This window comes from Molossus molossus, unplaced genomic scaffold, assembly GCF_014108415.1.
Source record: "Molossus molossus isolate mMolMol1 unplaced genomic scaffold, mMolMol1.p scaffold_m16_p_10, whole genome shotgun sequence".
Lineage (NCBI taxonomy): Eukaryota > Metazoa > Chordata > Mammalia > Chiroptera > Molossidae > Molossus > Molossus molossus.
In genome coordinates this window covers 46,429,081-46,452,047 of record NW_023425345.1, presented here as the reverse complement: position 1 = coordinate 46,452,047, position 22,967 = coordinate 46,429,081, and the positions used below count along the sequence as shown (strand labels likewise).

At 38.7% G+C, this 22,967-nt stretch overlaps 1 protein-coding gene across 7 annotated transcripts in view; it reads right to left on the bottom strand.

Moving 5' to 3' along the window:
- Positions 1–22,967, bottom strand: part of TMEM117 (transmembrane protein 117) — a 432,215-nt gene that overhangs the window by 63,929 nt on the left and 345,319 nt on the right. For all 7 annotated transcript variants that reach the window (XM_036252711.1, XM_036252707.1, XM_036252712.1 and 4 more), the window contains one exon: positions 18,088–18,247. In XM_036252711.1, coding sequence (XP_036108604.1) covers positions 18,088–18,247 — 160 coding nt within the window. The remainder of the gene's footprint in view (positions 1–18,087; positions 18,248–22,967) is intronic.

Sequence of the window (22,967 nt, the reverse complement as noted above, 5' to 3'; positions counted from 1 at the left end):
TCTGTAATGCTTTTGCAATTTAAAAAGCTAATACATTTAAAAAATATGTTTTTATTGATTATTTTAGAAAGAGAAGAAGGGAGAGGGACAGAAAGCGAGGAACACCAATGCGAGAGTTAAACATCATTGATCAGCTGCCTCCTGCACACCCCCTGCTGGGGATCGAGCCAGCAACCTCTCGGTGAGGTGCATGGGATGACAGTTCACTGAGCCACACTGGCCAGGGCAAAAAGTCAATACATTTTTAATATAATACTCCACACTCAGCATAATTCTGCTGAAATGTTCAGACCATGATGAAGTAACATGGTGCTATTACTTTTTTTATCCTTGACACTTCTATTAATACAGTCCAAGTCGGTTTTATTAAAGATGTATAAACAATGTATTTTTAACTCAGTATAGTGTAAGCAGACTTTCATATAAGGCATAGTAATGTTAATATTAATAATCACATTAAAACATCATAGGAAAAGAAATCTAATTAAATTATAGGCAACCAGAAGCCATGTTGCCGACAATAACTCTTCCAAAAATCCTTTCTTTAGTCTCTCCTCCTTCTCCTTCCATAACCACAGAAATGGCTCAAGGATGTGAAAACTCTCCTATGTTTAAAAATGGGCAGGGTGGGCGTTTCAACTTCAAAATAGCAGTTTGAGATTATATATATATATATATATATATATATATATATATAGTCTCCAAATACCATCAATTATTGACATTATATAAAAATGGAGGAGGGAAAAAAGATGGATAACAAGGCGTAGAACAACAGAGTGCTCCACAAATAGCTACCATATATTAAATGAACCCAAAGCACAGCAGAGACAGAGGCTTTTGATCTATTTATAGTACTAACATAACGTGATAAAAGTAAGCAGGAATAAAAGAATACACACGCCCTGGCCGGTTTGGCTCAGTGGTTAGATCATTGGCCTGCTGTCCAGGGTTCGGTTCCCACTAAGGGCACGTGCCTTGGTTGCAGTTTGTCCTCGGCCCTGGTTGGGTCATGTGGGTGGCAGCCACTCGATGTGTCCCTTTCACATTGATGTTTCTCTCTCTCTCTCTCTCTCTCTCTCTCTCTCTCTCTCTCTCTCCCTCCCACTCTATCTGAACAAAATATCGAAAAATGTCCTCGGGTAAGGATAAAGAAAAAAAAAAAAAGAATGCACACATCTCACTAACAAGTACACGGTCAAAACTAAATTCAGCGTATAGTGAGCAATAATGCACTACCACAAAGTAGGATATATATACTCTAGTGATGTAAGGATCAAGATAAGAAACCTATTCTCATAGTTCATTATATTAACAGTTGAAAGTAAAAAATAAAATCATATCTCGTTATCTCTGGTGATGTCAAAAAACTGCTTTACTTTATAAAAATTCACCACAAATTCTGAATAAAGACTTAGTAAGCACTTCTCTTAATGTGTTAGATACCAACAGCAAAAATGATACTTCATGGTCAAATGGGTAATAAAAAAAACACTTGAAATTTCAGTAATGAAATAGGATCAACCCATGAGCTGGTGGTTCATAAAGACATTTTTTTCAATCCTCATCCAAGGACACTTCTCCATTTATCTTCAGATAAAGTGGGAGAGGGGAAGAGAAAGAAAGAAACATCGACGTGAGAGGGACACATCAACTGGCTGCCTCCCACACAACCCTGACCAGGGCCGGGGACAAGGCACAACCGAGGCACGTGCCCTTGACCGGAATCGAACCCATGATCCACTGGTCTGCACGTCGACACTCTAACCACTGAGAAAAACTGCCCAGGGCTCAGAAATAAATTTTAATATCCATCTAGTATCCACCAGAAGAAAATAAACTCAATCTAACTATAATGAAAAAAAATTAAAGCTCAATAAGATATTTCTGACTTTTGGACTACTAAAAAATTTTAAAGATCAATAATACCCTATGTCAGCAAAGATGTGTAGAAACTCAGGTGTTTCCTATTTCTTCTGTAACCAAAGAGTAAAAGCATTCCTCCCCTCCCCCGCTTTTTGCATAGCTTTAACACAGATTTCAAAAGAAGCGCTGAAAATATTTACCCTGGCCCTGCTTGTCAAGTTCAGTGATGACCTACTCTTTATAGCCTCATAAGCAAGTTACAGTCTACTCAGAAATGGGAATAATTTTCTAAGACATTCAAAAACAAATCAGACTTATTTTTACTGAGAGACAAGGGAGTTGGAAAGCCATTTTAGTAGTGAGATGAAGCACTCCATAAATTTGAACAGAAATAGTGAGGATGCCTAAACACTCTAGATCCCTGGGAATTAATCATTTTTTAAAAATGTTCCACTATTTTTTTAAGCATTTGTCTCATTGGGTCAATCTCAGAAAATACACATTGAATTGTCTAGACAACCTTAGAGATTAAACAGAAAGTGTTCTGAAGCTACTAACCACGAAAATGCAGACAGAAGTAATACCTGCACCATAAGAAAGGTGATAAGTTTAGTGTCTTCTCTGATATAAATCATCAACTCATTTAATTCTAATCAAATTATGCCCTTATATAGCTCACCCCTCCCCCCGGTCATACTGCTAGAGATTTTTCCCGTTAGAAAAATCTCATTTTATGAGAAGTCCCTCTTTCAAAGTTCTCCCATTTAGATTATTAAAACTCACACTTTTTTTCTCTCTTTATCAAAATAAACCACAACTTTGTATTGTTTTATTATAAAAATTATAATAAATATATATTTAAAGGTGGCCCTGCCATGAAGCTTGAACCCTTGATTGGATTCTATATGAAGATACATAACACAAAGTAGTGTTATTATTAATACTAAGTAGTTTGCAGTTGAAAGTAGATGGTTGTTATTTTTATAAATTAATACAAGATTCTCTATGACTGAATTTAAGATTATGAGCTTTTACAGTTTTAATTCATTTAGTGTATTTTCTCACCCACAAAAACAGAAACATTTACTCCTAATGTAAGTCACTCACTGCAGTCCCCCAACATTCCACTCACAAGGAAACTCCTCAGGAATGTGTGTGTGTGTGTGTGTGTGTGTGTGTGTGTGTGTGTGTGTTTGGGGTCGGGGGGTCACTCTGTCTCTCCTAGTAGTTCTGACAGGGAAAGTCAAGGCTCAGCTGTAACATTCTTATCTCTCTTCCTTCTTCCAGGGATTAGGAAAAATACATCAGGGCCCGATATGCTCTGAATTTCTTTCTGATGACTTGGCAATCAAAGTTTTCCTAGCCTTTTTCATAATACTGGGAGGAGAAATTATACCAAATTTGACCACTCTTACAGCCTCTTTGGCAGGTGTTTATAAGGAGTGTGTTAATGACAGTTGTACAAGACATTAGTTTCAACTGGAAGAGTTCACTTGAGCAGAAACTGGGCTCAGAGAACTATGTGGTGGAGTCAGAACAAAGACTGCTTTGGGTAGAAACTGTTGTGCTTTGCAAAATATGAAGAAACTGAATTACACGATAAATATTTCTAGTGTCTATACCAAATGTAATATACAAACTTTGTAATGTCAACAGGACCCTAACTGAGCCCTGTAAAAACAAACTTTTCAATTTCTGATCAGTGCAAGTATGATTCTCCCATAGAAAACTTATAAGTAGCCCATACAAATACATTGATCCCATAGCCTAAAAAAATAAGATTGCTTTCATTTGGAATAAAACATGATTCTTGAGTCCCAATGACTTGCCAGGTACTGGTTTAGGTACTGGTCTAAGTTTAACCAATAACTGTTGAATATTCTCGAATATTCTCTGTGTTGGACCCGAACTATTCCATTAATTCTCACAACTTCTCAGTGAAATAATTATGTACAGGCAAACAAACAAATGTAATGCAATAAGGGAATATCTATAGTTGAAATTTATAAAGACTGCCATGGACACTTACGTAAGAAGCACTTACGTTTATCTGCGAGAGGAGACGAAGCTTCATGGAGAGGGAGTCATTTAAATTGAGGGCTAAAAGACGGCCAAGGCAGCCAAGCACGACATTGAGGAGAGGCCCTCACAGTGCATGGGCCGAGGCCTGCACCGGGAGAAACATATGATCACTTGGGAATCAGCTGAAATTTCAGAATTAATGGAGTATAAAATGTAGCTGTGGGTGGGGGAGGGAAAGGAGGGTGATATCAGGAAGAAGCCTGGGCTAGGCCTGGGCCAGGTGATGGAAGGCCTCCTATGGTGTGCAAAGGAATTTCTACTAGAGGAATGTTGAGGATGAGATTTTGTTGTTGTTGTTGTTTAAAAGGTTACTTTGGAGAAATGGTATAAGACTCAAAGACAAGAAAGAGTATTGTCCTCATACAAGTGAAAGTTGGTGGTGACTTGCACTAAGGCAGAGGTCGTTAGGTTCCAAAGGAGACACTGATTCAGGAGATCCTCAGCAAGGAGAACAGAGCATGTGAGCTTGACGGCCGACCTGAAGATACGTGAGGAAGAGAAATCCTGGCCATTCCCCAGGCTTCGGCCTGAGTGGCTGAGTAGATAACAGCCTTTGGGACTCACGATAGGTTGGTGGACGTGATGACCCAGAGAGTCCTGTGGAATATCTAGGTGGATATGGCCAGGTGGCAGTTGGACATCCAGGCCTGAACTCCAGCAGAGACAGCTGGCCTTGCGAAGGACCCCCCATGAGGACTGGGAGCCCTGGCAGAGCGGACACCGCCCTGGAAATAACTGCTGCCAGGAAGCTGGGGAAGTGCCGCAGCGGACGCCGATGTTTGAGTGGTTAGGAAGCGGATTCGACAAACCGGGCTGCAAGGTCTTTTAGTTTGGCTTTGAGTCAACAGAGAGAAAGTTTCATGGAAACCAAAAGAGGAAACAACTTCCCAAGTTGAATTACGAGGCGGTCAGAAGGTAAAGTGAGTGTACCCACTAGAGCTTATTGATTCTCTCACTTCTCACAAGTCAGGACCTGCTAATTTTCACATTCCCCAAACCGGCATGCACCTTGGCTCCAGGACCTGTCCTCCCCCTGACTCGGGCCCAAAAGCCCATCTTGGATTGAAAAAGGAGGTGGGGGCTGGGGAAAAGTCATGCCGAAAAGACTGTAGAATTATATTTTTAACTGAAATATTCTTGAGAAGCAGGATGTAAGAGATAACATTATATACTATAAGGCAACACTTTTCAGAAAATCTTCTCTTCCAAGTTCTATTAGCTGTGGCAGCTGTCACCTTGCTGTCTTCTCTATTTTTCCCCATAACAGTTCCTTCCAACCTTCTGGCTCTGACTGTGCTCTGCAGAGTCAAGAATTCCCCTCTAGGTCTCCAGTTTCTTCATTTTCACAGCCATACCCTGGACCCTATTCATCAAATTAAAGGATATTTCTTGGCACTCGCCCTCCTTAGAAGGCTCAGGGAAGGATGAAAAAATATATAAACCCTTAATTTTTTACTGGACACATCTATTTGTATATAAAGTCATTTTGTTATAAAACTGAGAAAAATATACCTCTTGGGTTTCATGCTATTCTTGCACTTTAGATCTTATTCAGCTTGTCGATAAATGTACTCAGCTATTGCAATCACACAAAGGTTAAGGAAAAGGAAAGCATCTTAGGCATAAACACATTTTTCAGCAAAGAAATACTTATAAATTATATTTTCATCCAAAATGAGAGAAAAACGCACCAGGTACTTATTTGATTTCCATTGGTCAGCTTTCACAATGTGCACCGCAGGAATGATGTAGTTTTATAGGAGAAATGCAAAATTCCGAACAGTTCCCCAAACTTCACCAAATGCAATAAACTCCAAGTAACATCTGGTAACTTGGAATTTTCTTGGGGTTCTTTTATGTAAAGTCATCTGAGTCAAGGTAACAACAAACTTTCACTTTATTACCAGTGTATTAACTTGGAACAGTGAGTTGCAGAGAAATAATACTTGGGCTAAATAAAAACAAATTCACAGAACAAATGACCTAATGATTCTGATACCACTAGATAAGAGAAAGACCCAATAATCTGCATTTTTAACCAGCTCGTGGTTGAGTCTAATGAAGGGACCATCATCCCAAGAATTATCTGTGGGGCCTAGTTATTCCCAGGCACAAAACAGAGAACATACATTTTTAAAGAGTTTTGGTGATTCTCATGATCAGGTAAGGGTGAGAATCATCCCCTCGTGTACACGTCTATCAGCAGATTATTATTACTCAGACTCTCACTCCTTTACATATCCTCACGTTATTGTAGTTTTCCTGAGCTAAAATAAAAAGAAATCTAGAATGATTCTTTGTAATTAGAAGCATGCCTGTGGAATTTTTTCCATCGAAATTATTTTCTTCTATCCAGATTATATCATTTGATATGCAAAAATATCACACTTCAAGTATCGTTTTATTTTGACTATCATAAAAATCCTGTAACATGGATTAGGAAAAAATTGTCAGGGATTCCTAGAAATGACGTGACTTAGCCAAGGTCACACCACACTAACAATGCAGTCTTGGCTCTGGTCTATTGCAGGATATTCCCAGTAAGCTCCCTACCACCTATAAAGTGCTTTGCTGTGGTTACTATGTATATCATTTAATTTGATATGCACAACAATACTACAAGGTATGAAAAAAAGTATGGACTTTGGAGTCAGATACTGTGTTGTTGGTTTCTAAATCCTCTTTCTGCTAAATCCAGACTCTTTCTGTATGCCTTGAGCAATGCTCATTTTCCTCATTTGTAAAATTACAGATAATGGTACTATCACTCTTTCCAGGGTTTGAGAAGATCAAGTAAAGTGTGTCTAACGTTCAGGACAGTGCCCAGTGTACAGTGAATGTTAGCCTTTTATTTTTCTTTCTGCCTCCTCTCTCCTTCCATCCCGGTTTTCTCTGTAGTCCAGTTGTGTTTTTACTGCCCTTCTTAGTAGCTTGTTTCTCATTTACACTATAAAGGGTTCCCATTGGTCTCCTAGTATGGGTCCCAATCTCTAGTCCAGCCATTTTCAAACAGGGTGTCACAAGAATTTTTTTTTTTGGTACATGCCCCTAGCGGGAACCGAACCCGGGACTCTCTGGTGCGCAGGCCGACGCTCCAACCACTGAGCCAAACCAGCCAGGGCAAGAATTTTTAAAACATGTAATACCTGTCCTGGCCAGTTTGGCTCAGCAGTTAGAGCGTTGGTCTGCGGTCTTGAGAGACCCGGGTTCAGTTCCCACTAAGGGCACGTACCTTGGTTGCAGTTTGTCCCCGGCCCTGGTTGGTCATGCAGGTGGGAGCCCCTAGATGTGTCCCTTTCACGTCCATGTTTCTCTTTCTCTCTTCCTCTCTCTCCTTCCCACTCTATCTGAACAAAAAAAAAAAAAAAATGGAAAAAAATGTCCTTGGGTGAGGATAAAAAAACAAACAAACAAACAAAAAAAAACATGTAATACCTGACTATTTAGTCAGGGCCACTGACCTCTTTTCTCTTAGATTGTCAAAACAAACAAACAAAAAAACAGTAGCCAATACAACAATAGCGGTCTGGCGTGAAAGAATCAAAATTATACCTATTATGCTTGTCAACTCAGCAAAAAATATATCTTTTGGTGTGCCGCAGAATTTCAGTAATTAGTTTGTGTGCATGAGATGAGAAAGGCTGGAAACTGCTGCTCTAGTCGAACTAGATGAGGCTTTGAGCCACTTGCTGCACAGCATTCCCCAAGGCTCCTCGTCCGGCCAAGTGCAGAGTTAACAGCCCTTTCACGTAGACACCACCTGCTGGGGTAGTGGGTTGAGCCCTGGAAGATGCAGGTGTAGACTGGGCCCAGCCACTGACTGGCTGCATGACCTCAGGCTCCAGTTGTAAATATCGGGATATGACTATGAGGTCCTGAATGTTCCTCCTGCTCTAAAATCCTATGATTCTAAGATATTATTAATGTTGGCTGTCTAAAAGTAACTGCTTTTTATTTTTATTTTTTAATTTTAGGCATGAGTTAAAATGAGGGTCCTGAGTTACTGGGGGTGGTTGTACTGGCTTCTACAATTGCTTGTTGGCTGTATTTCTTATGTAGCTTGTTCCTTAGCTTTACCATTGTATCTTAAAAACTTAATAGAGGAGCCAACAGAAATAGCTCATATCCTTGACACTTTGTTAAGACTATTTACAAAGTAGTGGCTCATCTGTGCTGGGGACAGGGAATCTGAAATGCATGTCTGTCAGCTGGACTTACAGTTAGCATCCCTTACAACATTCTGGCCTGAAGTACAACCTGCCCCTGAGGGGCTGGGGCCTAATGAAACAACTGACTGTGTCAGTCTTCAACACTGCACTTTTAAATCTTATATAAGTATAACAATGTGACCAGAGGCAATGGCTCCGCATGACTTCCAGGGCCAACCGTGAAACACACATGCAAAGATGGGGGTGAGGACTAGTGGGGGACATCATAAGCTAATTACTAAATTCTGCGGCACACCTAAAATAATTTTTTTTTGCCAATCTGGCAAAAAATAGGAGTATTTTGATTCATTCACACCGGATGGCTATTGTTGTGTTTGCTGTTGTCATTTTTTTTATTTGATAATCTAAGGGAATAAAGGTCAGTGCTCTGCTAAATAGTTAGGTATTATATGTTTTAAAATTTCTTCTGGCACACCAGTTGAAAAATCGCTATTTTGGAGAGATGATCAGGAAGTAATCATTTTATAGCACCTAGACATGACCATGCATCTACTAGAAAAATAAATTTGAAGGAGTTACATCTTGCTGACTCATGTGGCTTTGAAAAATTATTGTTCATGTGCAATAATACAGGATTTATATCTTCCCAGTTTTTAAATCATGTTCTAGCTCGTTTAAAAAACATATATATACCTTAGGGATTAGAGTATTTAATTTGGGATAAAACTTAAATGTTTCTACTTTCCACTTGCTTAACCAAATCATATCATTCCTTCAAGCTACAATCTTCCCACATTATCCATAAAGACTTGAGTGATCTCTTTTGCTCACAATAATCCTCATAAAACTTACTGCCTGTTTCAATATTGTGATCTATAGCATACGCTCACCAGACTATTAGTTTCCTTTTCAAGAGTGTTTGTTGCTCCAGTACTCAAAATTTCTTTTTTCCTGTTAACCCCAATGTGTCCAGCTCAACTATTACCTTCTGCCGAAATTTTCCTGTTACCATGAGTCACCTGCCAAGACATGTTCTCTGCCAACCCCTGCAGACCGTGCACTGTCTGGACTCCTCCATGCTGCACAGACATGACTTACCATGGTACGTCTATCTACTGTTTACAGGCTAGACACTGAGGCGACTAATAAATATATCAAGGTTCCCCTTTATGATTCTCCTTGAACAGTCTTTCTTTCCACTGACCCAGCAGTGATGCCAGATACACAAAATGGTGACAGTAAATAAAGGTGAGATTCAACATCTTAGGCACATAAGCATTTATGGTTAATCCTAGTAATACTTAAATTATATGGCCCTATTTCATGTAATCACTTGGGACCCATGACAGAAATGATCACTACTGTGTTTTCAAACAGGAGTATAAACCTTGAGCAAGGAAAATGAAGAAACAATTGGGAAAAGGAATCTAAAGTACTTTGAAGAAAGTTATATAGTATAAGGTATTCTCAAAACTGGAGAATATGTTAAAATGATGAACAGACATTTAAACAACCCTTTCTGTCTAAATAGCATGTAAACAAAATCAGTTGGAATATCTCGTTCTGAAAATACATGCAAATTTGTCTAAACAGCATGGTGGTTTAATTAAAATAGGTTCATGCTTGTTGTTCTGCCCTAAGTTCTAAAGTGATTGATTTTACTTTCTGCAGCTATGACCTCGAAAGAAGTGCCCAACTAAACTCAGGTCAATGGGTTTTAAAAATAAAGTTTCAAGAGTTATAACGTCTATTTTTTAAACTAATCAACCTACTTCTGAGATCATGCACAAAACAGAATACAAACACATTTTAGATGTTACACAGTGAGATGTTTGTAGAATGAATTTTTTATTTTATTTTATTTTTTATTATTATTATTTATTTATTTATTTATTTATTTTTTTAATATGAATTTTTATTTATTTTTTTGTTACAGATTTTTTACCCCATTGGCACCCCCCACCCTACCCCCCCTCCACCCTGTCCCCGGCTTAGTTGTCCATGTCCATTGGTCATGCATACATGCATATAAGTTCTGTGGTTTATCTCTTCCCACCCCCCCACCCCCCATCCCCTCTTCTGACGGATGTCAGTCTGTGCCCTACTTCCATGTGTCTGGGTCTACTGTATTCCTCAGACTGTTATGTTCATTATATTCCGTATATAAGTGAGATCATGTGGTATTTGTCTTTTTCTGCTTGGCTTGTTTCACTTAGGATAATACTTTCCAGGTCCCTCCATGTCGTCTCAAAGGATAAGAGATCTTTCTTTCTTACTGCTGCATAGTACTCCATTGTGTATATGTACCACAGCTTTTTTATCCATTCATCTACTGGTGGACACTTGGGCTGTTTCCAGATCTTAGCTATTGTAAATAGTGCTGCTATGAACATGGGGGTACATATATTCTTTCTGATTGGTGTTTCAGGCTTCTTAGGGTATATTCCCAGCAGTGGGATCACTGGGTCAAATGGAAGTTCAATTTTTAATTTTTTGAGGTAGCACCATATTGTTTTCCATAGCGGCTGCACCAGTCTGCATTCCCACCAGCAGTGTATTAGAGTCCCCTTTTCTCCACACCCTCGCCAACACTTGTTGTTTGATGATTTGTTGATGGCGGCCATTCTGACAGGTGTGAGGTGATAACTCATTGTTGTTTTAATTTGCATCTCTCTGATGATTAGTGATGTTGAGCATTTCTTCATATGTCTCTTGGCCATTTGTATGTCCTGTTTGGAGAGGTGTCTATTCAGCTCCTCTGCCCATTTTTTAATTGGGTTCTTTGTCTTCCTTTTGTGGAGTTGTATGAGCACTCTATATATATTGGAAATTAACCCCTTATCTGATATATCATTGGCAATGATGTTCTCCCATACAGTGGGTTGCCTTTCCATTTTGATGATTGTTTCTTTTGCTGTGCAGAAGCTTTTTAGTTTGATGTAGTCCCATGTGTTCATTTTAGATGTTACACAGTGAGATGTTTGTAGAATGAAATTTTCATAATTATTTTTTCATTGCATTAAGAATTGCTTTTCAGGAAATATCACTTCTCTCTAAGTGCTTTTCAACTAGACCAAGAGTTCTTTTTTTTTTTTTTTTTTTTTTTATCAATTAATTTATTTTTGTTACAGATGTTTCTGCTTTTCCCCCCACTGATTCGCCCCCACCCTGTCCTCAGCTTTGTTGTCCATGTCCATTGTTCATGCACACATGCATATAAGTTCTGTGGTTTATCTCTCCCCCACCACCCCCTCTTCTGGGGATTGTCAGTCTGTACCCCACTTCCATGTCTCTGGGACTACCACATTCGTCAGACTATTATGTTCATTATATTCCACAAATAAGTGAGATCATATGATACTTGTCTTTCTCTGTTTGGCTTGTTTCACTTAGGATAATACTTTCCAGGTCCCTCCATGTCATCTCAAAGGGTAAAAGATCTTTCTTTCTTACAGCTGCATAGTACTCCATTGTGTATATGTACCACCACTTTTTTATCCATTCGTCTACTGATGGACATTTGGGTTGTTTCCAGATCTTAGCTGTTGTAAATAGTGCTGCTATGAACATGGGGGTACATATTCTGATTGGTGTTTCAGGCTTCTTAGGCTATGTTCCTAGAAGTGGGATCACTGGGTCAAATGGAAGTTTAATTTTTTGAGGTAAAACCATATTGCTTTCCATACTGGCTGCATTGGTCTGCATTCCCACCAGCAGTGTATTAGAGTCCCCTTTTCTCCACACCCTCGCCAACACTTGTTGTGCGATGATTTGTTGATGGCAGCTATTCTGACAGGTGTGAGGTGATACCTCCTTGTTGTTTTAATTTGCATCTCTCTGATGATTAGTGATGTTGAGCTTTTCTTCATATGTCTCTTAGCCATTTGTATGTCCTGTTTGGAGAGGTGTCTATTTAGTTCCTCTACCCGTTTTTTAATTAGACCAAGAGTCCTTTTTAACACTTAATGGAGCAATTCATTCATATATTTATTTGGATATTTAATATCTGTAAAATTATAATTCAGTATAAATGACCTAATCTAATATTATTGATGGCTCATTCTCCTAATGTTAGTAAATATTTTACATCTTGAAAAATCTCATATATTTTGGCTTTTCTGAAATAATATTATGTTCATTTCCTTGATTTTTTCATTTGGCAAATATTTATGGTAAAACTGCAGGGCATTGAACATGAGCTAGTTGTAAAAATTTAAAAACTGAAAAACACATTTCCTCTCTTTGAGCAACTCACATGTTATAGGAGGTATGTCGGTACAAACGTACAAGGCAAGTACATAGACAAACTGTAAGAAAGAAGTGTTGAAAAATTGTACCAACAGTGTGAAGAGTCACCAAAATATGGTCCTTGAATTTTTCTTCTTCTCTTGAAAAGCCTCCTTTCTACAAAACTCTCATCATCTTGAAACCCATAAGGCTAAGATATTACATATATAATGTATTTTTATATTATATATCTGTTTATATACATATATCTAAGATACACACACACACACACACACTAATGAGAGAAGCCTTCTAGATGAGAAGTTGATAAAGATAAGAAAGGTTCAAGAATATATATGTAGAGAGTGAGAGAGATAATATATAGATGTAGATATAGATATGAATATGGATATAGATATAGACAAAGATGATATAAGTATAGATCCAGATCCAGACATAGATATAGACATAGACATAGACATAGACATAGACATAGACATAGACATAGACATAGACATAGACATAGACATAGACATAGACATAGACATATCTTGCAAAACCTTTCCTCTTGGGCACTTTGTTCAGTAGCTGCTATCTTAATGCTAGACTACATTGATTCAGTTGTGAAAATCAAGTTTTCAGCTCTCCCTACATCAGAATTCATTTATACAAAATATTTATAAGAGACAAAGAATGGATGAAAATTTCACAACAGATATAACCTCATCAGTCTCTATGGTCATTACCACTGCCTGATCCCACCCACCTCTGCCACTATCCACACTCAGTGCAGATTTCACTGGCTCCTGAAATCATCCCCACCTGCAGCTATGTTTCTGGCTCCTCACCTCTTCTCCCTCCCCTCCTCCTCCTCTTCCTCTCTCTTCCCTCTTCCACTCTCTCTCAGAACATTTTTATCTTATGAAGAGAAACTTACTTTCTTCTGAAGCCTTCATATCGGCAACTAGACTCTGAGTCAGTAAGGGAGATGAATTAAAAAATATGGCAAAAGTGGAAATGTTTACTTTCTACCTGAATAATTCTTCCAAATAAATAATTCTTTCTAAAATGTCTCTACTTTCCTACTCTTACTCAGTCTATTAAATTATTAATTCCTCTGTGCAACTACAACTCCTGAGGACCGTGTCACCGATCTTTGATCTCCTTTCCCGGTCCTCTGTCTCCGGCACCTGAGGGGATGCATGTTAGGAATGAATTTGTAAAAGTTTTCGGAACTTAATGGGACAAAACTGAGTTCTTACCTTGATGATTATGATACTAGTCTCAGCTAGAAAAAATTTTCTCGCTCACTGTTCTGCCTTTTCAAATGCTAGCTGCCTGCTCGTGTCTCCTTTGAAGCTTTCTCCTACTACTCCATATACTCTGATCAATCTCCTCTCTCTCTGCTGAACTCCTAAGACACTTTGTTTTCTTTGCTTAGTCTATGACACATCATATATTTAACTCATATCTTAGCTATATCTGTTCTTCAATCTAGCAAAGAGATGAATCAGCAGTCATTCATTAAACACTTAACTGAAGGGATATAGTAACATCAATAAATATTATGTTAATATTATGAATATTAAACAAAATCTAAGATAAAACTTCCTTAGAGGGAAGTGTTCTTCATGATTTACTTCCCATGTTCTGTAGCAATGGGTGATCTATAATGAGTCATGTTATATTTCCCTGGTATCTGTTTATGCCTTAGTTCTAGGGACTTTACTGGAACTACAAAAAAATGTGATACAACAAATAGTTTTCACAATGATACTGAAAAACCCTACAGAATAGTCATAAAAATAATTACACTTTTGCTACAAGTATTCAGAACCTAATTACTGATTTTGTTAAAATAAAAACTTTACAGCAATAGTACCGTATTCTTATGGTTTCTTTCCCTCAAACATTAAAATACCCTTCGATAGTGAAAGTTAAATTTTTCTGCCATTAGAAAAGCCTAGGGTCAATCACCTTTAAGCCACTTAAATAACTAACGAGGACACACACTTAGTGAAAGTGCTCTATTTGCACTAATTTTGTTACTTTTTCTTTTCTCTGAAATATGTGAATATGGAATGGATTAGATCCTAGTTTAATGGGTTATGGTCTAGTTAGGATATTTGTATTATATATTTTTAAATGTCTGGAATATATATGCCTTCTGGGCCTCTGTCTCTTTAAATTCACTCTCTTACTGCATGCGTGAGCCCTCGGAACTTCAACATGATGCTCCCGAAGGGGGACAGAGTTTGCATGAGACTCAGGCTGAAATGCCACGTGTTATCCTCATCAAGCAGTTATTACTCTGGGCCTACTGCTGCCCGTGTGAGGCTCTGCGCCAGGGAGCCTCCCGGGACGTATAGTTATAAGCTATGGTTTCTGTTCGATGGGGTAGGAAATGCTGATTTGCAGTCCAGGTACAAAGTTCCAAGGAGTTAAGAGCAGGAACGAATCGCATGGCTGCAATAAGGGGGAGCTGGAACGTCCTCAGTGGTAGGGTCTAGATAAGCAGAGTAGAAAAGAAAGACACATCTAGGGAGGAAAAAGAGGCTCACCAACATCCTGGAATAAGTGTGCTGTGGTCAAGGGCCAAGCAGCAAGCCCTTTGGTCTGGAGAGAACTAGAGCATGGAGACATGGGAGAAAATGCAGCCAGGGCCAGACTCAGAGAGTGTCCCTGGAGCCTGGACTTTATTCCTGGACAGTGAGGAGTCACTGACTATTTCTGGCTGAGAAGTGACCTCTACAATGGCACTTCCAGTTAGAAGGTCATGCACAGGGTATGTGGGACCAGGGACATCTAGAGGCAGAAGGTTCCACAGGAGATTATTTTACAGTAGTACAGAGAAGAGGCAGGACTGGAATGGTGGCAGAGAATGAGAAGGAAGGATTCAGCCACAGGAGATGGAGCAAAAGATGAATCAGTGGGCTTGTCTGGAATACTCAGTGTTGGGGAAGAGAAGAAGGAGTTAAGAGACTCACTTCTTGGGCTTCAGTTTTGACACTAGAAACCTACTAATTTGGCTGTTGAGGCTCAACCTCTCTCTCTTTTCATTGGGACTGCCTCAGCCCTAGAGAGGTCATGGATGGGCACCGTTCAGCCTGGCCCCAGCAATCTGGGACTAGGCCTGACCACTGAGAGTGGTCTCCCTGTGAGGTGTTGGCTGTACCCATTTGTGAGCTGGGAAGCTGAAAAAGCTGCTTTATAGAAAGAGAGAAAAAGAAAGCAGAAGTGGGGGGTGGGGAGATGAGAGAGAGAGAAGAAAAGGTAGGTCTGGGTTTCCTGTTACATTTTAGTCTCTGCTCACATGTGTCCCCAAATGCAACTGGGCCCCTCCCTCAATGCTACTGGACATCCTTATGACACAGAAATACACCCCCCTTTGATTAGGCTGGTTTGGCAGGGTTATTGTTACTTATAGCCAAAATGATATATTTCTCAGCACAAACTCTTCATTTGCAGTTCGTTGATGCTCTGGCTACTCTCTGAACACTTTAGAACCTGACTGGTCAGGAGACATTTTCATGCCATTTCTTTCATCCAGAATTTTTTCCCTTCTCCATCCTGCAGACTCTGCCTGCATAAATCCTGCCTATACTTCCTTTCTTCTGTCTCTCTTTGCTGGGTAACTTTTAGTGAGTGCACAATACCTGTAAATTGTAATATTGCATTTTCCCACTTCAAGTCCCTGTTTTTAGTGAACTACTGAAAGAATAATTAAAACTGTATAAATAAGGTAGAGGTTGTGGATGGTAGTAGAAAATTTATGCTTTCACATGTAAATGTTTAAACATATTCAAAAGACAGCGGTCCACTTGCCTACTAATACCTTTGACTCTAAGATAGACTGAAAAGGTACCAGTGGGCCACTTGGCCAAAGTAGACTTTTCACTTAGGAAATTATGCCCTGGCCAGTTTGGCTCAGCAGTTAGAGCATCAACCCTCTAACCAAAGAGTCACAGGTTCAATTCTGGTCGAGGGCACGTACTTTGGTTGCAGTTCATCCCTGGCCCTACCAGTCGATGTGTCTCTCTCACATCAATGTTTCTCTCTCTCCCTCTCTCTTCCCCCCTCTCTCTCCCTTGTGTTCTATCTAAATATAAATGGGAAAATATCCTCAGGTGAGGATTTAAAAAAAAAAGAAAGTACACTATTTAGAGTATTAGATGTAAAGAGAAAAAAATAGCCTTTAAATAAGCAATGCATGCTCTATCATTGCATAAGTGCTATAAATTCAGTTTTATAAACATCCAGAGGAAGTCCTACAGCAAGGGAGAAGCAGGTATAGAACCGGCCAATGCTTTCTTATTCAAAATCCAGGGCTTTCTCCACTATGTGAAACTATTCTACTGGAAATAAAAGAATGAATACATCAATTTTTAGATGAAACAAATAATTCTATTTTATGTCTTCAAATAATTTTTAAAGCACCAATGTATTTTATTTTATTAATTTTTTGTCGATTTTTTTAGAGAGAGAGGAAGGGAGAGGGAGAGAAAGATAGAAACATTGATGAGAGAGTGAAGCATCAACATTGATTGGCTGCCTCCTGCACCTATTGGGGATCAAGCTCACAACATGAGCATGTGCCCTGATTGGGAATTGAACCAGTGACCTCTTGGTGCATGGGTCGATGCTCAATCCACTGAGCTACACCAGCCAGGCAAGCAATAATGTATTTTAAATGAGCATCCATTAAAATAGTTATATGCTCTAGGAGGCATGTTGAACATAATGTTTGGGCTATATTGTACATAGATAGGTAGGTAGATGGATGATTGATAGATAGATAGATAGATAGATAGATAGATAGATAGATAGATACTGTTTTTCTCTTATTTATCTTTTAAGACACTACAGAATATTTTTTATAAAGGTCTCTTTTATCTCTAGAAATGAGAAAACCAGTCTGCTATCCCCTGAAATCTCACATAAATTCAGAACACAAAGAGCATACATTCCCCTCAGCAATGGTAGCCTTTGTTCTAATAACTTATAATGCCTTGGGAGGAATAAAAAACAATATTACCTTATGAAGGCAATAAGAAAATGCCTAGCAAATGGAAGGACATTTAATGAGCCAGATAAAATGCCAAGAAATAGTTAATGACTCTTTCTGTCCCACTCAAAGAACACTCCTAAGACCCCAAAGCATTCACACTGGAAGATTACATGAGCAGCACTGGTTAGCACAATCCTATTGTACAAACAGTCTGTTGCTAAGCAGGGCAGAAATACTGTTTACATGAAAATGGAAGGGTCTCTGGTGAATACTGAAAGAAAGTGATAATTTCCATAACCAGAAAAAGCATTTTTATATCATTCCATTTCAACTGCTATAAACCCTGAGTTGCTTTGCAATTGCTCATCCCTGGTTTGCTGGCACTATATCATCCTCATCTCTGCAGCTTCCCACTCACTAAATGACAGGGGGTCTTTTGTGTTTTGTTTTGTTTTCCTGGAGCCTTGGCAGGGAACACCACGGTGCTGTATGGTTTCCAGGGACCGACTTTGCAATGCTCAGCCAATGAATTTTTGGTGTCCTCTCTCATAAATGCCCAGTTGGCTTCTCCTGGTAAAACTGCTGAAAATATGATCAGAGGAGGCCCCATTAATAGCAACTGTGAACGACGCAATCCTCTAGCTTTATGGAGCCTTTTCCTGTCTAGCATTTGTTATACTGAGAACAAAGCACAGAGCAGCTTCAATGAGAAGAGGGAAACACAAAGACACTTACCTGCATTACAATCAGGAGGTCAAAGACCAAGATGAAAGAAGCCAGGAAAGCTCTGGAAACTTCATCACTGGGCAAAAATCCCCGATTCAGCTTGTCCCAGCTGATCCAGTCAGTGGTAATGACCAGTACAACCACAGAAGTCAGAGTGAACAGAACCGTCCTACAAGGAACAAGATACTCATTAAAGCACATCAGATCTAATGATCTCGACAGTAGAGAGCGCATGTTATCTGTGCTGTATTAAATGTCTAGTACCTACCCTAAGGCATATTCACCACAAGAAAGATGAAAAAAAAAGAAGTAAATTAAGTGCTTTCTTTCAAATGCAATTAGAAAAAGGTATGATAGCATCTCCTCCAAGATTTGCCCTTAAGGACATTAAAATAATGATTATAACAAATAATTAACAACCAAAACACTACAAATGACCATGGTTAATGCAATGTGTTGCAAAGAGAACATGGTGTGTACTTCTCATTGCATGCACATCATGTACTGAGGGTAGTAAACACGTATATGTAAGAGCATAAGACAGATGGTAAATGGGTAGGAAGTCCTTGAATTCCCATTTAACCAAAGAGACAGGTAGTTAGATCTCACATCATCATCCTCAGCCTGAGGAGTCCATAGAGAAACCACCTCTGCATGCCAACAGTGTAGTCTCTTCTCCTCATAGGACTCATGACATAGCTTGTGGCCTAGAGATCTGTCTAGGTCACAGCAGGTCTGATTGCTCATTCCTTGTAATAAAATACTAGGGGCCTGAGATTTTCTCTTATATATCTTTGTAACCCCTATAAAATCTTGCATAATTACATGCAGATAAAAATTCAATGCATGTTTTTTTCTTTAATTATAACAATTATCAATTAAGCTTTTTATAAAAAATTTTTTAAAAGACTTACATTCGCCCTGGCCGGTTTGGCTCAGCGGTTAGAGCATCGGCCTGCGGTCCCGAGAGACCGGGGTTCAGTTCCCGCTAAGGGCATGTATCTGGGTTGCAGTTAGTCCCCAGCCCTGGTTGGTCGTGCGGGTGGCAGCCACTCGATATGTCCCTTTCATGTCGATGTTTCTCTCTCTCTCTCTCTGTTCCTCTCTCTCCCTCCCACTCTACCTGAACACAATATGGGGGGAAAAAAAAAGACTTACATTCGTCTTTAATACTGTCATTCGAAGTAAACCTGAAATATGGGTAGTACAAGTTTAATCAGCCAGAGAACTGTCCACAATGTAGTTAAGTTTCTGCTTTCAGAACTATATTGGCCCCTGGATATTGTTTTGAAGTGTAAGAAAGACAATAAAGGAGAAAAGTACTTTAAAAAAATTTTTAATCTAAAGAAAAAGATATAATAATAAAATAAAGAAAAATGTAAAGGTAGAATGATACCTTTGATGAATACATACCCATTTTGGGAATTAACACACCATTTTTACCCTATAATTTTTTATAGTAATTGATATCTCAAAAAGAATAATGTGAATTATCCTATATTAATCTTTTGAATTGAACAAAATAGAAATTTCTAAAACAAGATTCTGTTTCCTTTTCACATCTTATTTAGAATAAATTATTAGCATGAATTTTGAACTTTGATATAATAGATATAATAAACACCTTCTTAGATTTCCCCCTATAAATATAAAATATATATTATTTTAATCTTGGAAAATAAAAATTTCTAATAAAAATGGATTTACAAGCTCAAAATAATTTGACTCACGATCTCCAAAATGTCTTAATATCTCTACTACCATTTAGAATTCCGTTGATCATTTCCAGAAATTCAAATAGATTAAATAATCATAAAAATTACTTTTACAATTCAACAGAAAGAAATTGCAAATACCATATAGTTAAACCTAAGAATAATGCTATTTTAAACAATTTTTTTCTCCAGGTTAAGTCAATTTGTTTGTATTTGTGTTTTGTTTTTTTTGTTGTTTGAGAAATGTTAAGCAAATCTAAATGAAATTACAGTTTCTCTTGTCAACAAGGAATATAACAATCTCCACGAAGGAAAGATACATGATGACTATTCCGTAAATCTCCTCTGGGTACTGAAGGTATTTCCTCATCGCCCTTGGCTTTTCAAATGGCGCCCCACAGGGTGCTGTGACTCCATACAGTTCTGCAGGATGCACTGCATGGCTGAAGAGGTTGGTCAATAGCTGGGGCCCCAGTTTCCTCAAGCTCGTCCTTCTTTGTGTCCCCAGCTCCCTTCACAAAGCGCTTCACTCCCTGTCACTCAGCACCACAGTGTGAAGCCAGGGGAAACAAAGACTACTCCAGCCCCTCGCTCCAGCTCTGTGGGCAGTGTGCCTTCCCCTGCTCAGAGTCTGTGGTCTACAGGTTAGTACTTCTTTTTAAATTTTTTTATTGATTGATTTTAGAGATAGAGGAAGGGATAGGGAGAGAGAGAGGAACATCGATGAGAGAGAACATTGATTGTCCGCCTCCTGCATGCCCCCCACTGGGGATCGGGCCCACAACCTGGGCATGTGCCCTGACTGGGAATCAGACTGGAGACCTCTTAGTGCATGGGTCGATGCTCAACCACTGAGCCACACCGGCCGGCCAGGTTACTATTTTTAACATCATCCCCTGCACCTTCCCCAAGAGATACCTGGAAGTTCCTTATGTGAGGATATTATATTGTATAGGAATTTCATATATAAGTTGTGAGTTGATTACATAGAATTCATGCTATAATATTATTTCATTGGCCTAAATATGTAAATTGATACAGTAAAATAATTATTCAGAGAGACATTTTTAGATATCAAAATCTGTGAGTTTGGAATAAGTGTCTGCTGAGCACTCAGAAACCACATCTGTTGTGAGATTTATAAAAGAATTGTTCTTATTCATGCTAATAATATCATTGTGAATGAAATTATTAAAATTAATCATTAAAATTGTTTTGGTAATTGGAGTTTATCATGCCTGTTGTGTGAGAGCTTCCTAAGACCAACTCTGTACCCATTTATCTCTTGGATGTCTGCTTTATTTGATATATTTCATTTATTCCAATATATAATACTTTCTCTAAGACCTTCACATAGGTGTTTTCCTGGCTTTATTAAGTACTTCTGTTTTGACAAAGAGCATTGTTATAGATCTCAAGAAAAAGTTACTGGTAATATTTTATTTCTCCAAAGGGAAATTAAAGGAAGTATTCTGCCTCATATTGAATATTTAATACCACAAAGAGAATAAAAATGGCAACTATTATATATGAATACATACAGCTCAGAGAAAGAGCCCTTGGAAAAAGGAAAGGAATGGGGGACCAAAATACGTTAATTGGTCAGCAGACTCCAAAACCACATTCAGTGCCTTGGCTAGACTTGGCTGAAGCAACAAATGTGTGGCAGGCGGTTTAATTTTTTGAGCCGCTTCTGATAAAATGGATAGATTTTTACTACACGGTGATAATTCAATCAAAACACCAGTTTAAAAAAGCTATGACCCATTTAGGTTTTACAAAGCAATCACTTTAATGTGAAATTGCTATGAAGGAAACAGTAATAATAGCAAATTAGCATTACAGTAATATGCCACTTACAACGTGCACAGCCCTGGTACAAGCTCTTGACACAAATTAACTTGTATAATCTTTACCACAGCCCTGTTATCACCACCCTTGATTTACAGTTGCTGAAACGGAGTCACAGAAAATTTAAATAACCTGACCAGGGTTACAGACTCTATATGTTATATAAAATGTGAGGTCTAAGTGACATAAGATGATTCAAACCCAGGCTCACTCCTGACAGTGTGTGTCATAACCACTGTGCACATTGCCTCTCATAGAAAGCATCTGATAGAACCCTCCTATTCCAATGTTTGTAGCTAAAATTTCATTTTGTTTCCTTGGAAAATTATCAGCCAGAATACTTAACATAGAAAAGTAAAACTGACAGAGACTGACAACCACTGCCAGAGAACAGCTAAAAGGAATATTTCATTGGCAGTAGAAATGGAACTTAATGCAGGCTGGCCACTGATACAACAACATCCTTGGGTTTTATTAAAGCAATGTGGTTGAAAAGATGTTTACTCTGGACCATGCTTCTTGGGGAGTTCCAGCTTCTCTGTTTAAGAACCATCCAATTAAGCAATTATCTGGATTATTTCCCTTCAGGCTGCAGCCAGAACCAGCAGGACATTCTGGCTCATCAATTCCACTGTCTGGTTTCCGGCCCCCAAATGGAAATAACTCATACATAATTATCAGCTTGAGTGGTTAGTCTCACTTTCATGTTTTCAAAATTCCAATTTGTTTGCTTTTCCTCAATTGTTGCTAATTCCTCTTAGATGAATAAGAATTAGAATGTGAGACCAAGAAGGATTAGCAGAGTTTTTCTAACCTGATGGCTTCCGAACTCTGAGTGGGCTCCTGGGTGCCACAGAGCGACTGCTGTGAAGTGTGACTTGACATGTGCACCAAGAGCTGTCGGTAAAGTGAACAAACAAAATGCTTCCAGACAGGCTAGGGGACTTGCTCACGTCACATAGACAGCCAGTGACTGAGCGTCAGTGAGAATTTCGATCTACTGACTCTGAGAAAAACTGTCCAGTAGGAAACCACTTTCCTTCTTCAGCTGAAAATCTGCAGATATTCCCCAAAATTTAATATCACCTCGATCTCATCTAGAAACATACACATGTTATAGCCCGTTCAAGTATCTACTTTATATGATAATCAGGGACACAGTCATGCATGTAAGTAAATGTAGGGAACCCCTAAAACATGGTATAATTCATAGTTTGAATCATTCCATCCTAACTTCAGGATTTTTAAAAATACTGAACTTCATTATAAGTAACTAAATTAGTTACTATTGTTTTCCTTCTTCCATTTATAACCACATTAATA